Source organism: Panulirus ornatus, chromosome 1 (assembly GCF_036320965.1).
Source record: "Panulirus ornatus isolate Po-2019 chromosome 1, ASM3632096v1, whole genome shotgun sequence".
Lineage (NCBI taxonomy): Eukaryota > Metazoa > Arthropoda > Malacostraca > Decapoda > Palinuridae > Panulirus > Panulirus ornatus.
Genome location: NC_092224.1, coordinates 29419005 through 29437670, shown reverse-complemented (window position 1 = coordinate 29437670; position 18666 = coordinate 29419005). Strand labels below are relative to the sequence as shown.

At 37.3% G+C, this 18666-nt stretch overlaps 1 protein-coding gene across 2 annotated transcripts in view; it reads right to left on the bottom strand.

Moving 5' to 3' along the window:
• Positions 1–8458: 8458 nt before the first annotated feature.
• Positions 8459–18666, bottom strand: part of LOC139767267 (uncharacterized) — a 606901-nt gene continuing 596693 nt past the window's right edge. For both annotated transcript variants that reach the window (XM_071696579.1, XM_071696484.1), the window contains exons 17-22: positions 14669–14794; positions 14379–14525; positions 13045–13375; positions 12621–12863; positions 10593–10864; positions 8459–9770 (exon numbers count right to left, since the gene is read on the bottom strand). In XM_071696579.1, the coding sequence (XP_071552680.1) occupies positions 9765–9770; positions 10593–10864; positions 12621–12863; positions 13045–13375; positions 14379–14525; positions 14669–14794 (1125 nt within the window). In that variant the 3' untranslated portion in view covers positions 8459–9764. The remainder of the gene's footprint in view (positions 9771–10592; positions 10865–12620; positions 12864–13044; positions 13376–14378; positions 14526–14668; positions 14795–18666) is intronic.

Here is an 18666-nt window from a genome sequence, read left to right as displayed (position 1 = left end):
GTAAATGCAAGAGTTTTGGAGAGAGGGGCGAATATTCAGTCTGTTGGGGTGAGAGGGGTCTGGGAAATGAGTCAGGTGTTCACCGATCAGCTCTAGTGGCTGATTCGAGTAGGAAACTGCAGAAGTTGGTGACAGTTTGGAAAAGTGTGTGAAAGGAGAAAGCTGAGAAACAGCGATTAAGTATAATAGACAAATAAATAAATGAATATAATATTCATATCTATTATATTAATCGCCTTTTCCTGCATCAGCGAGGTAGCGCGAGGAAACAGACGAAGGAATGGCCCATCCACTCATGTACACACACACACACACACACACACAGAAAAGAGGGTGTTTTAAGATGGTTTGGTCACATGGAGAAATTGAGTGAGGAAAGATTGACCAGAGGATATATGTGTCAGAGGTGGAGGGAACGAGATGTAGGAGACCAAATTGGAGGTGGAAAGATGGAGTGAAAAAGATCTTGAGTGATAGGGGCCTGAACATGCAGAAGGGTGAAAGGCGTGCAAGAAATAGAGTGAACTGGAACGATGTGGTATACCGGGGTCGACGTGCTGTCAATGAATTGAACCAGGGCATGAGAAGCGTCTGGGGTAAACCATGGAAAGTTTTGTGGAGCCTGGATGTGGAAAGGGAGCTGTGGCTTCGGTGCATTATACATGACAGCTAGAGACTGAGTGCGAATGAATGTGGCCTTTGTTGTCTTTTCCTAGCGCTACCTCGCGCACATGCGGGGGGAGGAGGTTGTCATTTCATATGTGGCGGGGTCGCGACGGGAATGAATAAGGGCAGACTATGAATTATGTACATGTGCATATATGTATATGTCTGTGTGTGTATATATATGTATACGTTGAGATGTATAGGTATGTATATGTGCGTGTGTGGACGTGTATGTGTATGTGGGTGGGTTGGGCAATTCTTTCGTCTGTTTCTTTGCGCTACCTCGCTAACGCGGGAGACAGCGACAAAGTATGATATATATATATATATATATATATACAAGCGCCCATACACGCACATATACATACATATACGTGTACATATACATAAATATTGGGGATAGGTGGAAGAATACTGCCCACGTAATCCGTGCGTGTAGTAGCAGGTGATCAAAAAAGGTGGGACATACTTTTCATATCCTCCAAAATTCATTTTTTTCTTGCCTCTTCTTTTTTTCCTTTCATCAACCTCTCCGTATTTCTATTAAGGCCCATCCCTGATGTGGACTTTAGTCCATGACTTGAGTCTGCAACAAAAGATTAAAAAATGTATTTCATACTAGGGTGAAGGCCTACCCCTTCGATGTCCTATTTTTTCCGAGTCCTGGCAGCTGCACCAATGGGTGCTGTGCCGACTTGGTATTGTTTATTAGCAACTTTCTATTAAATCATTCACAACTTTTCATTTCATTACCTTTATTTTCCCTTATTTGTTTTCCCAAAAGTTTGGTTAGGTTTTACCGGATTATTGTATGTGGCCTTCATTCTGAAAGAAGAAAAAAATTAAGACTTGCAAGCCTAATGACCCTTGTAGGTCACTATCGGTTAAACCTAACAAACCAATCAAACGTCTTCCGTTTGAAATCCTAATTTAGACAGACCATTTGACGAGTATGTGTTACGTAAACATGGCGAGTTGATGTTTCTTATAAAACTTCCTTATACAGTAGAATTAGGTTGTGTAAAGCTGCTGTCGCTCTCTGGCCTAAAGTCTTGATGGAAGTCACAAGAGGGATGAACGGATCTAGGTGACTGTGCAAGCTGCATGAGTTCACAGATACGGTAGTGGTTTAAAAGATATACAGTAATTTTGTTGGCAAAGTGGACATATAATTTGGCACCAGCGAGTTGAACACTGATATGCAGACTTCATTATCCTCGGATAGTTTAGTAGGTTAGGCTAGGGGTGGGGATGGGTGAAGGACAGTGAAAGGGCAGTTTGCTGGTCTCGTTTCATCAACTGAATTGACTTCAAAGAGCATTTCTTACATCTGATTTTTGCTAACAGTACCAGTAGCACCATAATCTTTTAACAATTCATCTCTTTAAAATGGGGAGAGAGAAAATGTCATCAAAATAGAAGTTATATGGAAGGTTTCCTTTATCTTTTGGTAGACTGGATATTTCTCAAAACAGTAGCGCCACATTTACCAAATTTCTTCTCATCATTAGGATTTCCCTAATTAGTAAATCCTTGGTAGAAGTCGACGGTAACTAGATACCCATCATCAGTACTCAGACCCCCATTCTTTGTATCCAAATCTATTAGGCTTCCCTCTAATGCGCAGTTTCCATCGTTTCCTACTGACATATTCGGTAATTCTAGTTTCTGCTCCACAGATCTTTTGCTGAGTGAATGTATAACTGATGGTAGTTGATGTGATTCGAACGATTTTGATCCTCATTTCTCTCGCAAATCACTCATTTCTGATATCCCCATCCTCCCCAATAACAACAGTCTTGGGGGAAACGGGGAATTCTGAGTTTCATGTGGGAGAGAGGAAGAAGCGAATGACTTGCGGCAAAGTCTGAATCACATCAAATACCAACGGAAAAACATTGAAATTGCATGATGTACGTCCTAATCTAATGTAAACCAGTCCTATCAAGGGTTATGCTCCGGATCCCAGTTGTACCAACACCTTCCCTAACCAGGAATCCGGCCCCTGGTTAGCCAACCAGAACTCTTTACACTTGTTACCTTAATCAGAGTAGAAAGTGTAGGTCCTCGAGGGTTCATCAGGTCGTGGGTCGTCTGGGAGATGGCAGAGTTCTTGCAATGTCCGGCAGATGGCGAGGGTAATTTTAGTTTCTCTCACGTAACAAACACTGATCCAAGATTCGAGCTCCCGACCATCCACTCAGCATACCGACCAATGATTGATTAAATGAAAAGACGATATATTCTAATTGGATAATAATGTGTAACCACTAAGCAACGTGAACCCCGGACACCTGCTTTCTGATTGGATAACAATGTGGAACTGTCAAGTCGCGTGTACCCCAGACCCTGCACATGCCCAGTGGCAAAGTACGAACTCACATAAATCTAACGTCTTGGGTAGAGAGTATTTGTTCCCATTTGATTTACTTTTAAGTCTAATTTTCATAATTCTAGAAATTTTACTTGTATCTTAATATTCATTTGCAAGCTAAGTGACGTATATCAGAGTGCTTCTACAAAAAATAGACCTGTCAGTTACATGTAATAAATATCATTAAATTTTAAACAGTTACAGTTGTGCCGTTTATACAGAGGGTCTATCCATACTTGTATAGAGTTCTGCTGTCACACCTGGAGTGGTTCCAGCATCCTTACCTGAGAAAGTGGAGTCGAAAACGTTCTGACTTGTAAACTCTCACATGCAAACTTCTAAACTTTTGACCCGCTTACCCTACGCCACATGTTGGTTCACTTTCCCATTTCTGTAGCTATTACTTTGGTTGTTGCTCCCGAGAGCTAGTTGTTTGTGTGACCCCATCACTAGGTAGATCACACAATACTCGGAAAGCTACTGGTGACATTATCACCGTATGGCTGTTGGCCATTTTGATAACTTTCCATACACGTCGAAGCTTTGGAACTCTCTACCTTCTTATGTCTTTCCCAATAGCTATGACCCGGGACATTTTAAAAGACAGGTTTCTCTTCCTCCATAATTCGGAAATGCTTTCCCTTGTCTTTTTCCCCTACATTAAATTCTCTATAATTCAGTTGACTGGAGAAAAAGTAAAAATAAAAACTGTTGGGCGTCAGCAGAAAAAATACCAAATGTTCAGCCATAGCCTCACCATAAAAAAATGATTTTTCAGGTAGGAAATGAGTAACAACTCTACTTGTAAGGACCTTATTATGTGGACGAAGTTTGGCAAGTTCATCTGATGAATCTAAAGATGAATTATCTGCAAGATAAAGGAGCAGCATAATTTTCTCAATTTGTTCCTTCCATTCCTCCCAAACATTCTTCTTGAAAGAACAGGAGCTAAGTCTGACATAATGAGGATTCAAACACAAAACATTCATTTCTTTTGTAGTTACTGTAAATGTATGCTTTCCTTTAAAGTCTGCATAAACTTCAGTTTAATCAGGAGGTTTTTGCCTTTGCAATGGCACCTCTCTCCCTTTTTCTGTTAATTCATCAAATTTCCTGTACTCAGGTCTGTTGTGTATAGTTATTTTGCTTATAATTATGTTCTAGCCTTCCTTGTTCTCTAATTTTTCAAAATTTGTGAATTAGTTTTTTTACAGCTCCTAATTTTTTTTCTAGTGTTGTCCTATGATCTTTTGTTATTTGTTTATAAACAGTTGTAATCATGGGTGCCTTATTTTCTCTATATCTAGGGCATCATAGAATTGATTATATATCTTCCTCCTTTGCTACACATGAATCGCAACTTTTCTCACCACTGGAGAATTGATTTCTATTGTTTACTGGTTAATTATTTGTTCTATGCATTTATACAATATTCCAGATAATGGCCAATTATCATATAATTTTTCTTCTTTTATATCTTCCTTCCATTTCCATTTCAAGGCCTTTTATTTTTTCATCTCCTCTATTTTCTATACCCAATTTTTTAGTTTTATTTATATTTTCTGTCACTTTATGGAGCTTGTATGCTAGTCTTCTTTTCAGATGGTACTTTGTTATTGTTTTTCTCTGTTTTCATTTCCTGTTCTAGTCTTCCAGGCAATGCATTCCCATTTTCATTCATTATATAGTCAATATGTTACCTGTCCCATAATTCTAGATTCTGTAGCTGATGCACCTATTTCTTTTCATGTGGTTTCCTTTGCATATATCGGTGTTCCTAGTATTTGTCTACATACAACATTTTGTACTCTGTAAACTTGCTAGTCTTAGTTTGAGCTATATGGGATAGTTGGCAATGCAACCCTTTTCCAAAAAGTCATACCAATTAAGATTTTGTTACAACTTTGTACAATGACAGGATATGTTAAGTTCAGTATTTGCTTTGCTTTTTGTATAGCCTTCTCTCTCTTGCATTTCATGACAGTTTTTTGTTTTGTTTAATCCCAAGTACTTCACATATTGATTTACTTTTATTTCTTTAATATTCAACACTAGCTCTAATTAGAGTATCAATTGTTTGTTTCACATGTGTAAACCCATCATCTGCAAAGAAGAGCATGTTTATTTTAAATTTGTCATTTTCATATCTTTTCCTAAGTTTTCCAATTCTCAAATAATTTCATATGTAATTAATGTAAAGAGTGTAGTAGTCCCTTTGCATCTCTCTCTTATTCCATTCATTAAGTTCAAGTCCTTCTTATGTTTTCCATTATGTATATATTTACTATCTCCTTTATATACAGTGGCATGTATATCAATCAATTTTGGGGAGATTTTGGATTCCATGATTGTTTGCATCAATTTTTGCCTTTTTACTAAGTCCAATGCTTTACTTAAGTTTACTGATATAACAACTAAGTTTTTTATAACTACTTTCTATTCGATGTAAATTACGAATATTGTTTTCAAGTCTTCCTCCACATGTAAATCCATTTTGATTCTCCTTCTCATCGACATGTGATTTTTCTTTATCAGTTTTCCCAGCTCCCAATGTCTTATAAATTTTATATGCACAATTTTCCTACTATGGCATCATTTTTGTTCCTAACCACCACTAATTTTTAGGTGTTTCTCATTTTTATGTTAAACATATACTTGAAACATCTGAACTTACCTCACTCTTTAGTGATACCTTGTAAAAATTGTTTCAAATTATCCAGTCCTGCTTTTTATTTTTCATTTTCTTTAGGACATCTTTTAATGCCAATCTTCTTGGGGATAGGGGAGAAAAGAATACTTCCCACGTATTCCCTGCGTGTTGTAGAAGGCGACTAAAAGGGAAGGGAGCGGGAGGCTGGAAATCTTCCCCCCCCCCCCTCTCTCTCTCTCTCTCTCTTTTTCCAAAGGAAGGAACAGAGAAGGGGGCCGGGTAAGGATATTCCCTCAGAGGCCCAGTCCTCTGTTCTTAACGCTACCTCGCTAAGGTGGGAAATGGCGAATAGTATGAAAGAAAAGAAAGTATGCTATAATATTTGCATTACAATATTTCATTCTTTGTAACTGGTTTCCTATCCAAAAATTTTTCTATTCATGTCCTTCCAAGATTCTGATGAGCTAGGACTCATTTCCACGTCCTGTGTAAGGGTGTTTTGGTAGTCCAGTATGGATGAATATAGAATGTTTCCACAGGTCATAACTTATCTGATCAGCCTCTTAGCGCTTTGATAGCTGATTTGACCATTCCATTTGCCCAAGGGTATTTAGGACTGCTTGTCTCGTGCTGAAAATCCTACTCATCTACAAATTCCCCTAACTCTTCATTGATAAAATGTGGCTCATCAGTGATTAGCACTGACAGAATTCCATGTCTTGCAAAAGGAGCTTTCAGTTTTATAATGACTGCTGGTCATATCAACTCAAACACATCAACTTCCCAAAAGTTACTGAATTAGTTCAGTCAGTAAAATGTTCCAATTCTTTCCCATGATCAGTCTGCTGTACCATGGGACATTAGGTTTCCTTTTGTTGGGCACAGTCGAATTGATTGTATATTTCACATGGCTATGCGTTCTTTCATCTCATCATTCATACTCACCCCGTATACATATTCTTGCATGCGTCAGACAGCCTTCTACACCTGTACGAGTCCAGTATATTGCCTTCTCGATCTCAACACACAAAGTGTAAAGTATGACTGTCCTGTCTCTTTGAATATCAGATCATTTTGTACTAAGAACTTATCTCTTGAACAAAAATAAGGCAGCTGCTGGTTGGGGACAGTTTCTTTGGTTTCAGGCCACCCAGAGATGATGGTTTCTAACAGCAAATTCATTGTCTCATCATTCGTTGTTGCTTTTTTTTTTTTTATCATCTCTGTATGCTTTGGTCTGATAGCTAAGAAAGATTTTTTCCTAAATATATGCTTGCCATTTCCCATGTAAGCGAAGTATCGTCATGAGAAAAAAATTCTGCTCTCCTCAGTAACCCAACTATCATCATTGTAAGTGCACATTTGTTGATCTCTCAGTTGTGTGAACACCCCTTAAAAAGTATGGAAACTGTTGGGTGACCTACATGATGATGGAAAAACCTAAGTTCATATATATATCAACTGATGAGGTAAGTGAATAAGGTTAATACATGAAATATGATAAAATAAGTGACTCAGACTGATTTTAGTTGGAGTAAGTTGGAGGAAGACTAGCACATGAACTCTGTACCAACATTCCCACCACCCTTGTACTCAGCCTGTGTCTGTTCACACTGACAAGATTATAGAACAGCTGCACCTCATTTCCATGGATATATTTTGGGGTGATGGAGGACTTTGGTTAAAGATGACAGTAAGGAGCTAGAATATTTTTGATCGTATTTTCACTGTAAAGTATCACTCACTTCCACGCACATTTTGACTATAAAGTATCAGTTTTGAGAGTAGTCAGTAGTGTATTATTTAGTGTATATGGTGTACTATTTTTATGAACTGCATTTTATTTACTGTTAAAACAGTGCCTGATTAAGAAACAAGGTGAGAATCATTCCAGATGTGCTGACCATAGCCTCCTTCTCCCACTCATTTTTTCTTATTTTTCAATACTTATTTACCAAATTCTGCATTGGTGAGATACAGGATGAAGAAATGCCTCATTTGCTCAAATCTATTCTCTAGCTGTTATGTGTAATGCAATGAAAGCACAACCCCTAATCTACGACCAGGCTCCACAAATCCTTCTGTGGATTCCCTTAGTTCCTTATTATACCCTGGCACATATATCCTCTTTGTCAACCTCTCCTCACCCATCCTCTCCATATGTCCAAACTATTTCAGTTCTCTCAACCACACTCTTCTTTTTACCATGATCTGTTATTACTTAATCAAACAATTGCCCAATTTTATCTCAAACATTTCATTTCCAACCCATCCACCATACATCATCATCTGTAGCACATGCCTGCATCCATACATCATCACTGGTGGTATTATACTTTCAAACATACCCTTTTTGCCTCCAATGTTCCCAGAACCTTTGTACCCTCACCTGATCTATGATTCATTTCTAATTCCATGGTTCCATTTTTAGTTTACTTGGTGTAATATTTTTCATTACATTCACATTACTCACCACTGGATCTATATTTTTTATTACATTCACATTACTCACCACTGGATCATGCAACACAATTGCTTCTAAGTTATGTGACATTCAAAAGTGGCATTATGACTCAGAAAACCGATTCTTATGGATAATGGTAACATTTCAATTTTGCCCTATGGCTCTGGCATCGGAGAAGATTACATTTTAACCAACTTATCCCATCAGGTAAATATTGGAGGATGAGATCCTTGCCAGCTGCTTAGAAAAACAGAGTTGCCTGTGAAATGACCACAAAGCTTCATTCTTGGGTAAAAAATTACAATTTGTTTATTTAGAGGATTTTATTTACTGATGACAGTTGTAAATTATTAGAAAATAAGGCAAATATGATAAGAAAAAATATATTTACAAAATAGAAAAAATATATAAACATGTCAGTCAGAAAAACTCTAGTAAAGGTATAGCACATTTTGAAGAATTTATCAACTGACACTGTGGCACAGACAGGATGTTTGTATTGCATTTGCAATTGCATAACATTAATGTCATCTAATTATATGCAACATGCAGGCATTGACTTGTAAAGAGGATTTGTGTGTTTAAATTATACAAAATATTATTACAAAAAATATTTACACAATACAAGGTACTTTTGGTATGTCATGCAGAAAATCAATGAATACCAGAAAACTGCAGTCAGAAAACAAGACAACCAAATATGACACCATACATCCCAAAAATATGTTTATATATGACTGAGCTCTGTTACTAAATTATGAATTACTTACAGAAACTGATACTATATAAATTAATTTCTCTATATATAATTCATCTTTACTATTCTCATATTCACATTACAATTTACAGAATACATGTAATGAAAATGTAAAAATATTTCTGGTAAATGCAGTGTACTTACACACTGTAAAGACATCTTGCTGGTAATGGGGAAGTAAATGCCTTACACATCACTTGTGCTCAGATTGGTAGATACATACTAGGGATTCAGAGAATACTCTCTTTAATATAAGGTTCAAGCAACTGTAGAAAAACAGTGAGTCAGAGAGAGAAATAATACAAAGTCAAACCAGGCAGTGTAGCACCATTATTCACTACAGTCCGACAACAGCAATTCACGTTATGAATTGTGACGTCTCAAAATACTAAATAACTTTTCCTGAAGAACTGTCCAAAAACATGTAACTACATCAAACTACATGGTGCTACGTGGAAGACTGAAATGCCAGGCTTCAAGATACTAAAAAATTAAGGAGAATGTCTAGACCAGTAACCGATCTAGGAACATCATGAGCAGGTACCAAATGACTTGTGTTAAGAAAATGGTCTAAATCAAAAGGTCAAGATAAAGTTACATGATAATAAGGTTATTTGGCATCACTACTCTAAATATGAGAAGCAGACAGCAAATCAAGCGCTGGTGGGTCTTGATACGACAAAACAATGACTAAAAATATATTTATCATAGTATTATTGCTAAGCTATTTACAAAATGATATCATTAATATAATAACAGCTTTAGTCTTTGTACACATGAGCTATCAATAAATATAAAGTAATCCTAACGACTTGGTCAGCATGGCCTCTTGTCAGGCAGTAGGTTCCTCTTACTAAACCTGGAAGGATAAAGATCTTTTACCATAATGGTCTCTTGAGATATATTTTTACAAAAAACTGAACTGAAATGAATCAGACATGAAAGAATTCCCCTTTATCTGTATAGATAAAGGGGAATGAAAGAATCAGACATGAAAGAATTTCCCTTTATCTGTATAGATAAAGGGGAATGAAGAAGACTGTGCAGGAGGCATGTGAGATTGGTTACCAGATGACAAAAATTTAATATTGTGTTTAACACAAGAGTGTACATGGTATTGATACATTATACAAGACAGCTAGATTGAGAAGGTGTGCACATGAAGCCATTTTTGTTTGCTCCTAATGCTACCTTGTTAAGGAAGGAAAAGTAAGTATGAAAAACTACGTAACTGCAGAACAAATATTTACCATCAATTTGTTTACATAGTTCTAAGTAAAGTTTTTGCATAACTCACTGAATTTCTTGTAAACAATCATAAGCAAAAGGTGAATCAAGGATATGAAAATGTACCACAACCATCAGGAAAACTAGGGCTTTGAAAATGTACCACAACTACCTATTTCATAGAAAACTATTTTCAAAGAATACATGTTAGACTTTACACAAGTAAATGTTAGGTTTCTTGACATGAATTACACTTTGCAGTAATGAGAAATAGCTATAGAGTGAAAGGTGGAAAGATGGATGAAGAGTACTGCTTGGCAAGTTCAAGCAAATTGAAATTATAAATCTTTTCTGTGCATCTACAGAATGTGAATTACAGATGGTATGAGTACTTGAATACAGGAAATGTATTGAAAATCTTATACAATTCATATTACAGAATAAATCTAAATACCTCAGTGGTGAGAAGAGTTTTTGCTGAAGAATCCTTAGCAGTAGGCGACATAGATGGAACTTCATAAATCACATCTGTCGGTCTTGTAGGTGAAACTGTGGTTAGGGAAGGTGAAGTGGGTGCAACTGGAGACACAGGTGAGGCAGATGAGACCGGAGAAAGGGCTGAATCAACAGAAAGTGTGGTAATTGTGGAGTTAGACCTCTCAACCCGTCGATGGGATTGTGTATCATCGTCACCACCAGGGTACATGTCAGCAAGAATTCCACTTTCTGTAAAATAAAAATGACTAACAAGTATAAATATAACCTAATGTGTAGATTAATCAGGGCACCATAAAATTTTCTATTGTTCACCCACTCTTGCACTTAGTGGGGTATGCTTCTGTGTGTGGGGTATTTCATGCTTTTATTCCTTGATGCATATTTTTTTATTGTAGTTCATGTTTGGCACTGTGAGTGTTAGTTTGCATTTTCCTTTGGAGAAGGGAGTATGTTAATATATACCAGATTCAAACACACCAAGTACTTTGACATTATTATATAGTACCAAGTGACAGAAAATTTTGGTCACATTCTGTTTAGATAACGATACTGTTTATTTAGCTCTTGGTAAAAGAATGGGGTGATAGAAGACTTCATACTTAATACTCAGTCATCATTCATTCCATTTAACAGAGGTGGGAGCCAAGTAACAATAGTGATGTGCTGTCATATACACTTGGGTATAGCCAGAGTGGTTTTGAGTACCCAATCACAATATACTGTAAAACAATGCAGCTTAAGTAACAGGAAATTACAATCATGCATGAATCACTTTCAACTTATATGAGAAAAGGTTATGAGGCACTGGATAATCCGATAAGAAAAGAAAGTAATCTGTTATCTGCCTGCTGGGGCAGATAATTCTCATTCTATACTTCCATATCCCTCGATCTTTGCAACTGTAAGATTGAAAACTTCCCCTTTCCCCACTATTGTAATCAATCATTCATAATCATACCCAAAAACTTACACTAATTTGCAACCTTTTGCTTTTTCTGTTCATATAAAAACAGCAATGTGACAACCCATCTCTTTTAAAAACCAAAACTTTACTTGTAACTGCATTAACTCACCACTCTCTCTACAAAGCAACCTACCATTCAAATCAATCTTTCTCTGATTCAACTAAAAGAAAGGCATCATTTGCATACAACTTAAGTGATATATATTCTGTTCCACCAGGATTCAATACATAGCTACCTATTCTCATGTGCACACCCTTTCATAAAATCATTAAACAACATAACACTTCCATATTTCTTTCATACCACATTTCACTCTCACACAAGCAATACTTCTGGGATAAAAAGCCTTCAACAACATTCATCTGTCGTCTAACATACCACTGTTAAAGCTTCCTACAGCATTCTCCTATAACTTTATCATGTTTGTTTTAAAAATCTATATGGGAATGTGTGAAAGAGTAAGGGAGTGAGCTCCAGTGGTGATGATACCCTTGAGTAAGATGAAGTGCAGAGGAATGGTTGGAGTGTTAAGATAGCATTTGAATTTCTCAAGAAAGGGGGTGACAGTGATACTAATTTGTTAATCAGAATTTACAATGTATGTATGGCACTGAGTGAGATGCCATAGGACTGGTGGAAGGCCTTTATGGTGTCAATGTATAAATGTTAAGGGGAAAGAGGTGAAAACTCAAATTGCACAGTTACAAGTGTGTTAAATATAATTGTGGTATTGTATAGAAGAGTGGCAACTGAGAGGGTGGTGATGTGCTGTCAGTTGGCAGAACTAGGGCATATGAAGCTGTCAACATAAACTGTGGGGTAGTCTGTGGGGTATGACCGTGAATGGTATGCTCAGGTTTGTACATTACATGTATATTAAACAAGACAAGAAGAAACTGGCTGTACACAAATGAAACTGTTGTTTTATTATTCATAAAACTTTTATATAAAATGGAAAGGAAGTGAGAGATAAAAAAATTTCATTTATATTCATGGATTAGATCTATGAAGAAGCATACCTGCAGAACACTGACTGGTACGTGTCACAGACCGATGAAGGGCTCTGGGGGAATCTCCTGGTTCAAATCCCAAGTTAAGAGTCCCAACATATGTTGGGCAAACAGTTGAAGAATGTGATGATACCGAAGAAGCAGATGAGGATGCTGAAGAGGAACTGACTGAAATTATGGAGTGAGGTCTCTTTCCAACTCCACCATTCAAATCAGGAACAGCTGATGTTGAACCACTACGAAGACGAGGTGCTGGAAAACAATAAACTTTGAATAGAATAAATTTCAACAAAGATTAGGATATATTAAAGTGAGGGTGGTTCACAGCAATGTTTATCTGTAATAGTGATACCATTTTTAAGCAAGATTTTATCTTCTATAAATAGAGAAGTATAAACAAATGCACAATATAGACTTTGCCAGTTCTACAAACCTTTATTCAGCTGATTGATGCTGATGGACCTGTCACTGATCTGGTCTTCACTTGGTCTTATGTCCAGACATGGCTTATTACCTATACCCATTGATGACATTTCATGTAATCTCATAGTTCTGTTACGAAGTGCCTGGCGCCAGAGTAATTTGGATATCTCCTCAGTCCAAGCCTCTTTCATCTCGGCATTGGGAGCTTGAAGAAGATAAGTATCAGATGGCTTCCTCTTGCGAAACCATATCTCAAATTTAGTGGTGCTAACACCCACTTGTTCTGTTAGGCCAATGTCAGTCATTTTCATGCTGTGCTTGTACTGAAATATATCCAGTGTCTGAAAGGTAGAATGGGATAACAATGTATATAAAACAAAATGACTACTGATGTAAAATCTGATAGCATGGACATTCTCCTATGAGCACTTGTAGTATTCAATATCATAAGAGTAAATCTTTTATCATGCATTCATTTGTATGATATTAAAATCAGCATATTATCATGCCTGTTTAAACTGTCCTTAGTGAAAACATTACAAAAGGGGCTTTAAACAATAAAATATCTCCGGCAGAGTATAGCAATTAATAACTATTTTCAACAATTTGTATCTCCACAATTGTTAGCATCCAAGTTTAAGCACAGAATATTACCTTTGGCACTGTAGCCTTGTTACATATACAAACAAACTGTAGACACTTTTTTGCCGTTTTACTATACTTAAATATTCTAACTTATAATCTGCAACCAAAACACAGTCCTTTCTTTCTTACCCAGTCATAGGGATAAAGTAAGTGCCTGAGTGCTACCAAATTATTTTTGCCCACAGTGGATCATCAACAGTGCAATGTTTTTTATGTAAAGATTAAATGTATTCACTTAGAAAACATAACCTTTTCCTGTAAAACAATGTGGTGGCATTACCAGGCTTTGCCTGCTTATGGTTAAGCTGCATATGAAAAGTCACTTTTGGTGAGGTTGTATCATCAGACTATGATCCTGTTGGAGAATGTCTCTCTCCAAGTGAGTATCTTTTCCCTGCTACTGACTGTAGTACAAACTTGGAGCTAAAACCCCTAAAGAAGGGGTCCTGAGGTTATAAGATAATGATAATAATAATGCTGGGAATCTACTTTTACTTCCATCACTTTTGCTATACTTTTTCACAGCTTAAAGGTCATAATATCACAAAGAATACCTTTCTGCATCTAAAGCCCAGATATAATGGCACAGTGATAATTATGAATATCCAATAAATATAGTTTAAAACAGGTGATCTGTGCATTGCATTCCTATGAATTTGTTTTTTGTATCAAAACATTGATTAAATACGGTACTCATACCTTCTTTTCTGGGTCTCTTCTTGCCTTACTGAACAGTATAAGATCTTCAAACAAGAAAACATGCCTAATGGACTTCTTGGCTCTACTTCCTTCCCATACCATAAACTCTCCTTGCCTCAACAATCGACCCTGTTCCTTGAGGTTCACCTGTAATATAGCATTTTGAGGAATAAATTATTAGGTGTAGTTACAAATTAAAGAAAGCCCTGGAAAATATCCAGGTGTGCATATTTCCTTATTTAAGGCTTCTTGAAAACATATTTCCAATCAAGACAAAACTTTTTACATACATCACAATCTCTCAAGGAATCCATTGCAAGAAGGTCATTGCCATGACGCAGTTGAAACTGAACCATCTCTTGAGCACCTAGAAGGTCATCGTAATTCTCCTCCCCACGACTGCACTCTTTCAACAGCTAAGGGATAAAAAAATCAGATTAACAAATAATTACTATACCTAATGTGGCTATCAAATGCAATTCCTAATTTTCTAATGTCTCCAAGTGTAGAAGGAATATACTAAAATATCTGCAGAGTTCACATCTCTAAAATGCATGAAAATAATAAAAGATTAAGGATTTCATGGAAATTATAAGAAACATCACTAGTGTGTGGTTCCAGTAATAATGGCTAGGTATATGGCTTTAAAAGTAGATGATACTTAGAGGGAGAGAGCAAATAGTGGGAGGTGCATGTTTTTGTTATTAAGGTGTAACCACAAAAGCTGTAAGCACTGAATAAAAGTTTCAATGAAACACTAAAGAATAGAATAATATAAGATACAAATGGAGACAAGGTAAACCAGAAAGTATATCAGGACAATTGCTGCCCTATTATCCCCCAATCCTGGCCCATTCTTGTTTATGATTATGAATACTCTAACAGAATTACATGGTTAGGGTTAAGTTACTGTACCAATGGGGAAGAGGGGTGTTACCCTTAATCTTACTTATTAAGTAATTCTGAGTTTGTAAGACAATAAAATATGTCAGGTTCGGGAAATATTTTTCTGAACAAATTGTAACTTCATAAATTTGAGTACAATTAAGAACAATGTTCAATTTACTCTTCAGAGTTTTAATTTCTACTGACCCATGTACTTAATACGAAATGTGTCCTTATGATAGCAAAAGAAGGAAAAAATCTATCAATAATAGGGAAAATTAAGAGAAATTATGTACAGTGCTATACACATTATACCCAGAAGCTGATGAAGACAGTAGTCAAAATCTAGTATATAAAATGAGCAGAAGTATAATCAAATTGCAAGGAAACAGACGAAAGAAATGGCCCCCCCCCATACACATGTACATACACACGTCACACACGCAAATATACATACCTACACAGCTTTCCATGGTTTACCCCAGACGCTTCACATGCCTTGCTTCAATCCACTGACAGCACGTCAACCCCTGTATACCACATGACTCCAATTCACTCTATTTCTTGCCCTCCTTTCACCCTCCTGCATGTTCAGGCCCCGATCACACAAAATCTTTTTCACTCCATCTTTCCACCTCCAATTTGGTCTCCCTCTTCTCCTCGTTCCCTCCACCTCCGACACATATATCCTCTTGGTCAATCTCTCCTCACTCATTCTCTCCATGTGCCCAAACCATTTCAAAACACCCTCTTCTGCTCTCTCAACCACGCTCTTTTTATTTCCACACATCTCTCTTACCCTTACGTTACTTACTCGATCAAACCACCTCACACCACACATTGTCCTCAAACATCTCATTTCCAGCACATCCATCCTCCTGCGCACATCTCTATCCATAGCCCACGCCTCGCAACCATACAACATTGTTGGAACCACTATTCCCTCAAACATACCCATTTTTGCTTTCCGAGATAATGTTCTCGACTTCCACACATTTTTCAAGGCTCCCAAAATTTTCGCCCCCTCCCCCACCCTATGATCCACTTCCGCTTCCATGGTTCCATCCGCTGACAGATCCACTCCCAGATATCTAAAACACTTCACTTCCTCCAGTTTTTCTCCATTCAAACTCACCTCCCAATTGACTTGACCCTCACCCCTACTGTACCTAATAACCTTGCTCTTATTCACATTTACTCTCAACTTTCTTCTTCCACACACTTTACCAAACTCAGTCACCAGCTTCTGCAGTTTCTCACATGAATCAGCCACCAGCGCTGTATCATCAGCGAACAACAACTGACTCACTTCCCAAGCTCTCTCATCCCCAACAGACTTCATACTTGCCCCTCTTTCCAGGACTCTTGCATTTACCTCCCTTACAACCCCATCCATAAACAAATTAAACAACCATGGAGACATCACACACCCCTGGCGCAAACCTACATTCACTGAGAACCAATCACTTTCCTCTCTTCCTACACGTACACATGCCTTACATCCTCGATAAAAACTTTTCACTGCTTCTAACAACTTGCCTCCCACACCATATATTCTTAATACCTTCCACAGAGCATCTCTATCAACTCTATCATATGCCTTCTCCAGATCCATAAATGCTACATACAAATCCATTTGCTTTTCTAAGTATTTCTCACATACATTCTTCAAAGCAAACACCTGATCCACACATCCTCTACCACTTCTGAAACCGCACTGCTCTTCCCCAATCTGATGCTCTGTACATGCCTTCACCCTCTCAATCAATACCCTCCCATATAATTTACCAGGAATACTCAACAAACTTATACCTCTGTAATTTGAGCACTCACTCTTATCCCCTTTGCCTTTGTACAATGGCACTATGCACGCATTCCGCCAATCCTCAGGCACCTCACCATGAGTCATACATACATTAAATAACCTTACCAACCAGTCAACAATACAGTCACCCCCTTTCTTAATAAATTCCACTGCGATACCATCCAAACCTGCTGCCTTGCCGGCTTTCATCTTCCGCAAAGCTTTTACTACCTCTTCTCTGTTTACCAAATCATTTTCCCTAACCCTCTCACTTTGCACACCACCTCGACCAAAACACCCTATATCTGCCACTCTGTCATCAGACACATTCAACAAACCTTCAAAATACTCATTCCATCTCCTTCTCACATCACCGCTACTTGTTATCACCTCCCCATTTACGCCCTTCACTGAAGTTCCCATTTGCTCCCTTGTCTTACGCACCCTATTTACCTCCTTCCAGAACATCTTTTTATTCTCCCTAAAATTTACTGATAGTCTCTCACCCCAACTCTCATTTGCCCTTTTTTTTCACCTCTTGCACCTTTCTCTTGACCTCCTGTCTCTTTCTTTTATACTTCTCCCACTCAATTGTTTTCTATAAAACATTTGTGGAATTTTGTTCTCCACATGATAGCAAATTAGCAACATGAAGGAAAGTAATTTGAAAATAAAATGGATATTGCACTGTAACAAACAACTCCAATATCTGTTTTAATATACTTATCATGTGGGTGTAGAAAGATTTTCATATTCCTTCCTTTTGAATTTGATATGGCATTATGCAAGGATCAAGCAAACTCAAACATATGCCATATTATAAAAAAGTGCAAAACATTGCCTAATTATATGTTATATTTATGTTTCTGCATAGCAAAGGATAGGTGTAGAGTTATGTAAGGGAAAAAATCGAAGATGCACCAAAAGTTTTGGTGAAAGGGAAAAAATTAATTGTACAGGGTGCAAGAAGTTGGTCTTCAATGGTCAAAAATAAGAGCAGTAGACTAGGTAACCTGTGTAGCAAACACAGAATTTGAAGGTTAGCATTTCAAATATATGCTGCCATGAAAACATAGATAGAATAATGCACACAAAAAAGTTTTCAAAAACCACACATGGCAATAGTGGGTGACAGCTGTGGTGAGTGATGGCATCTCCCAAGGTCAGCAGTCCAATGCATGTGGCTAAACAGTGGTGATACAACCTGCATTCTTACAGCGTAATATTCTGTATACCCCTATGACTATGAAAGGAAAGCAGCCTAGTGAGTATTATTATTCTCAAGAAGAAAAGCATGAGCTTGGAGGTAAAGTTTGATATTTTGAGGCATTTTAATGCTGGTCAACATAGTCTAGATCAAAGAGCAAAACAAACATAATATCCAACTAAGTATGACGGTAATTCAGCAGAATGTGAAAAGCAGTCAGACATCTCTGGACAACTTCTGATATCTATCTTTAAATAAAGTGACAGGCATAACTTCACCCACCCTTTCCTACCCCCAGCAAGCCTTGACATACAAGGTACAGGTCCAGTTCGGGCAAGTTTTATTCATATCATATACTTAGAGAGAATATCGTGTGCTTTGTTCTTCATTCA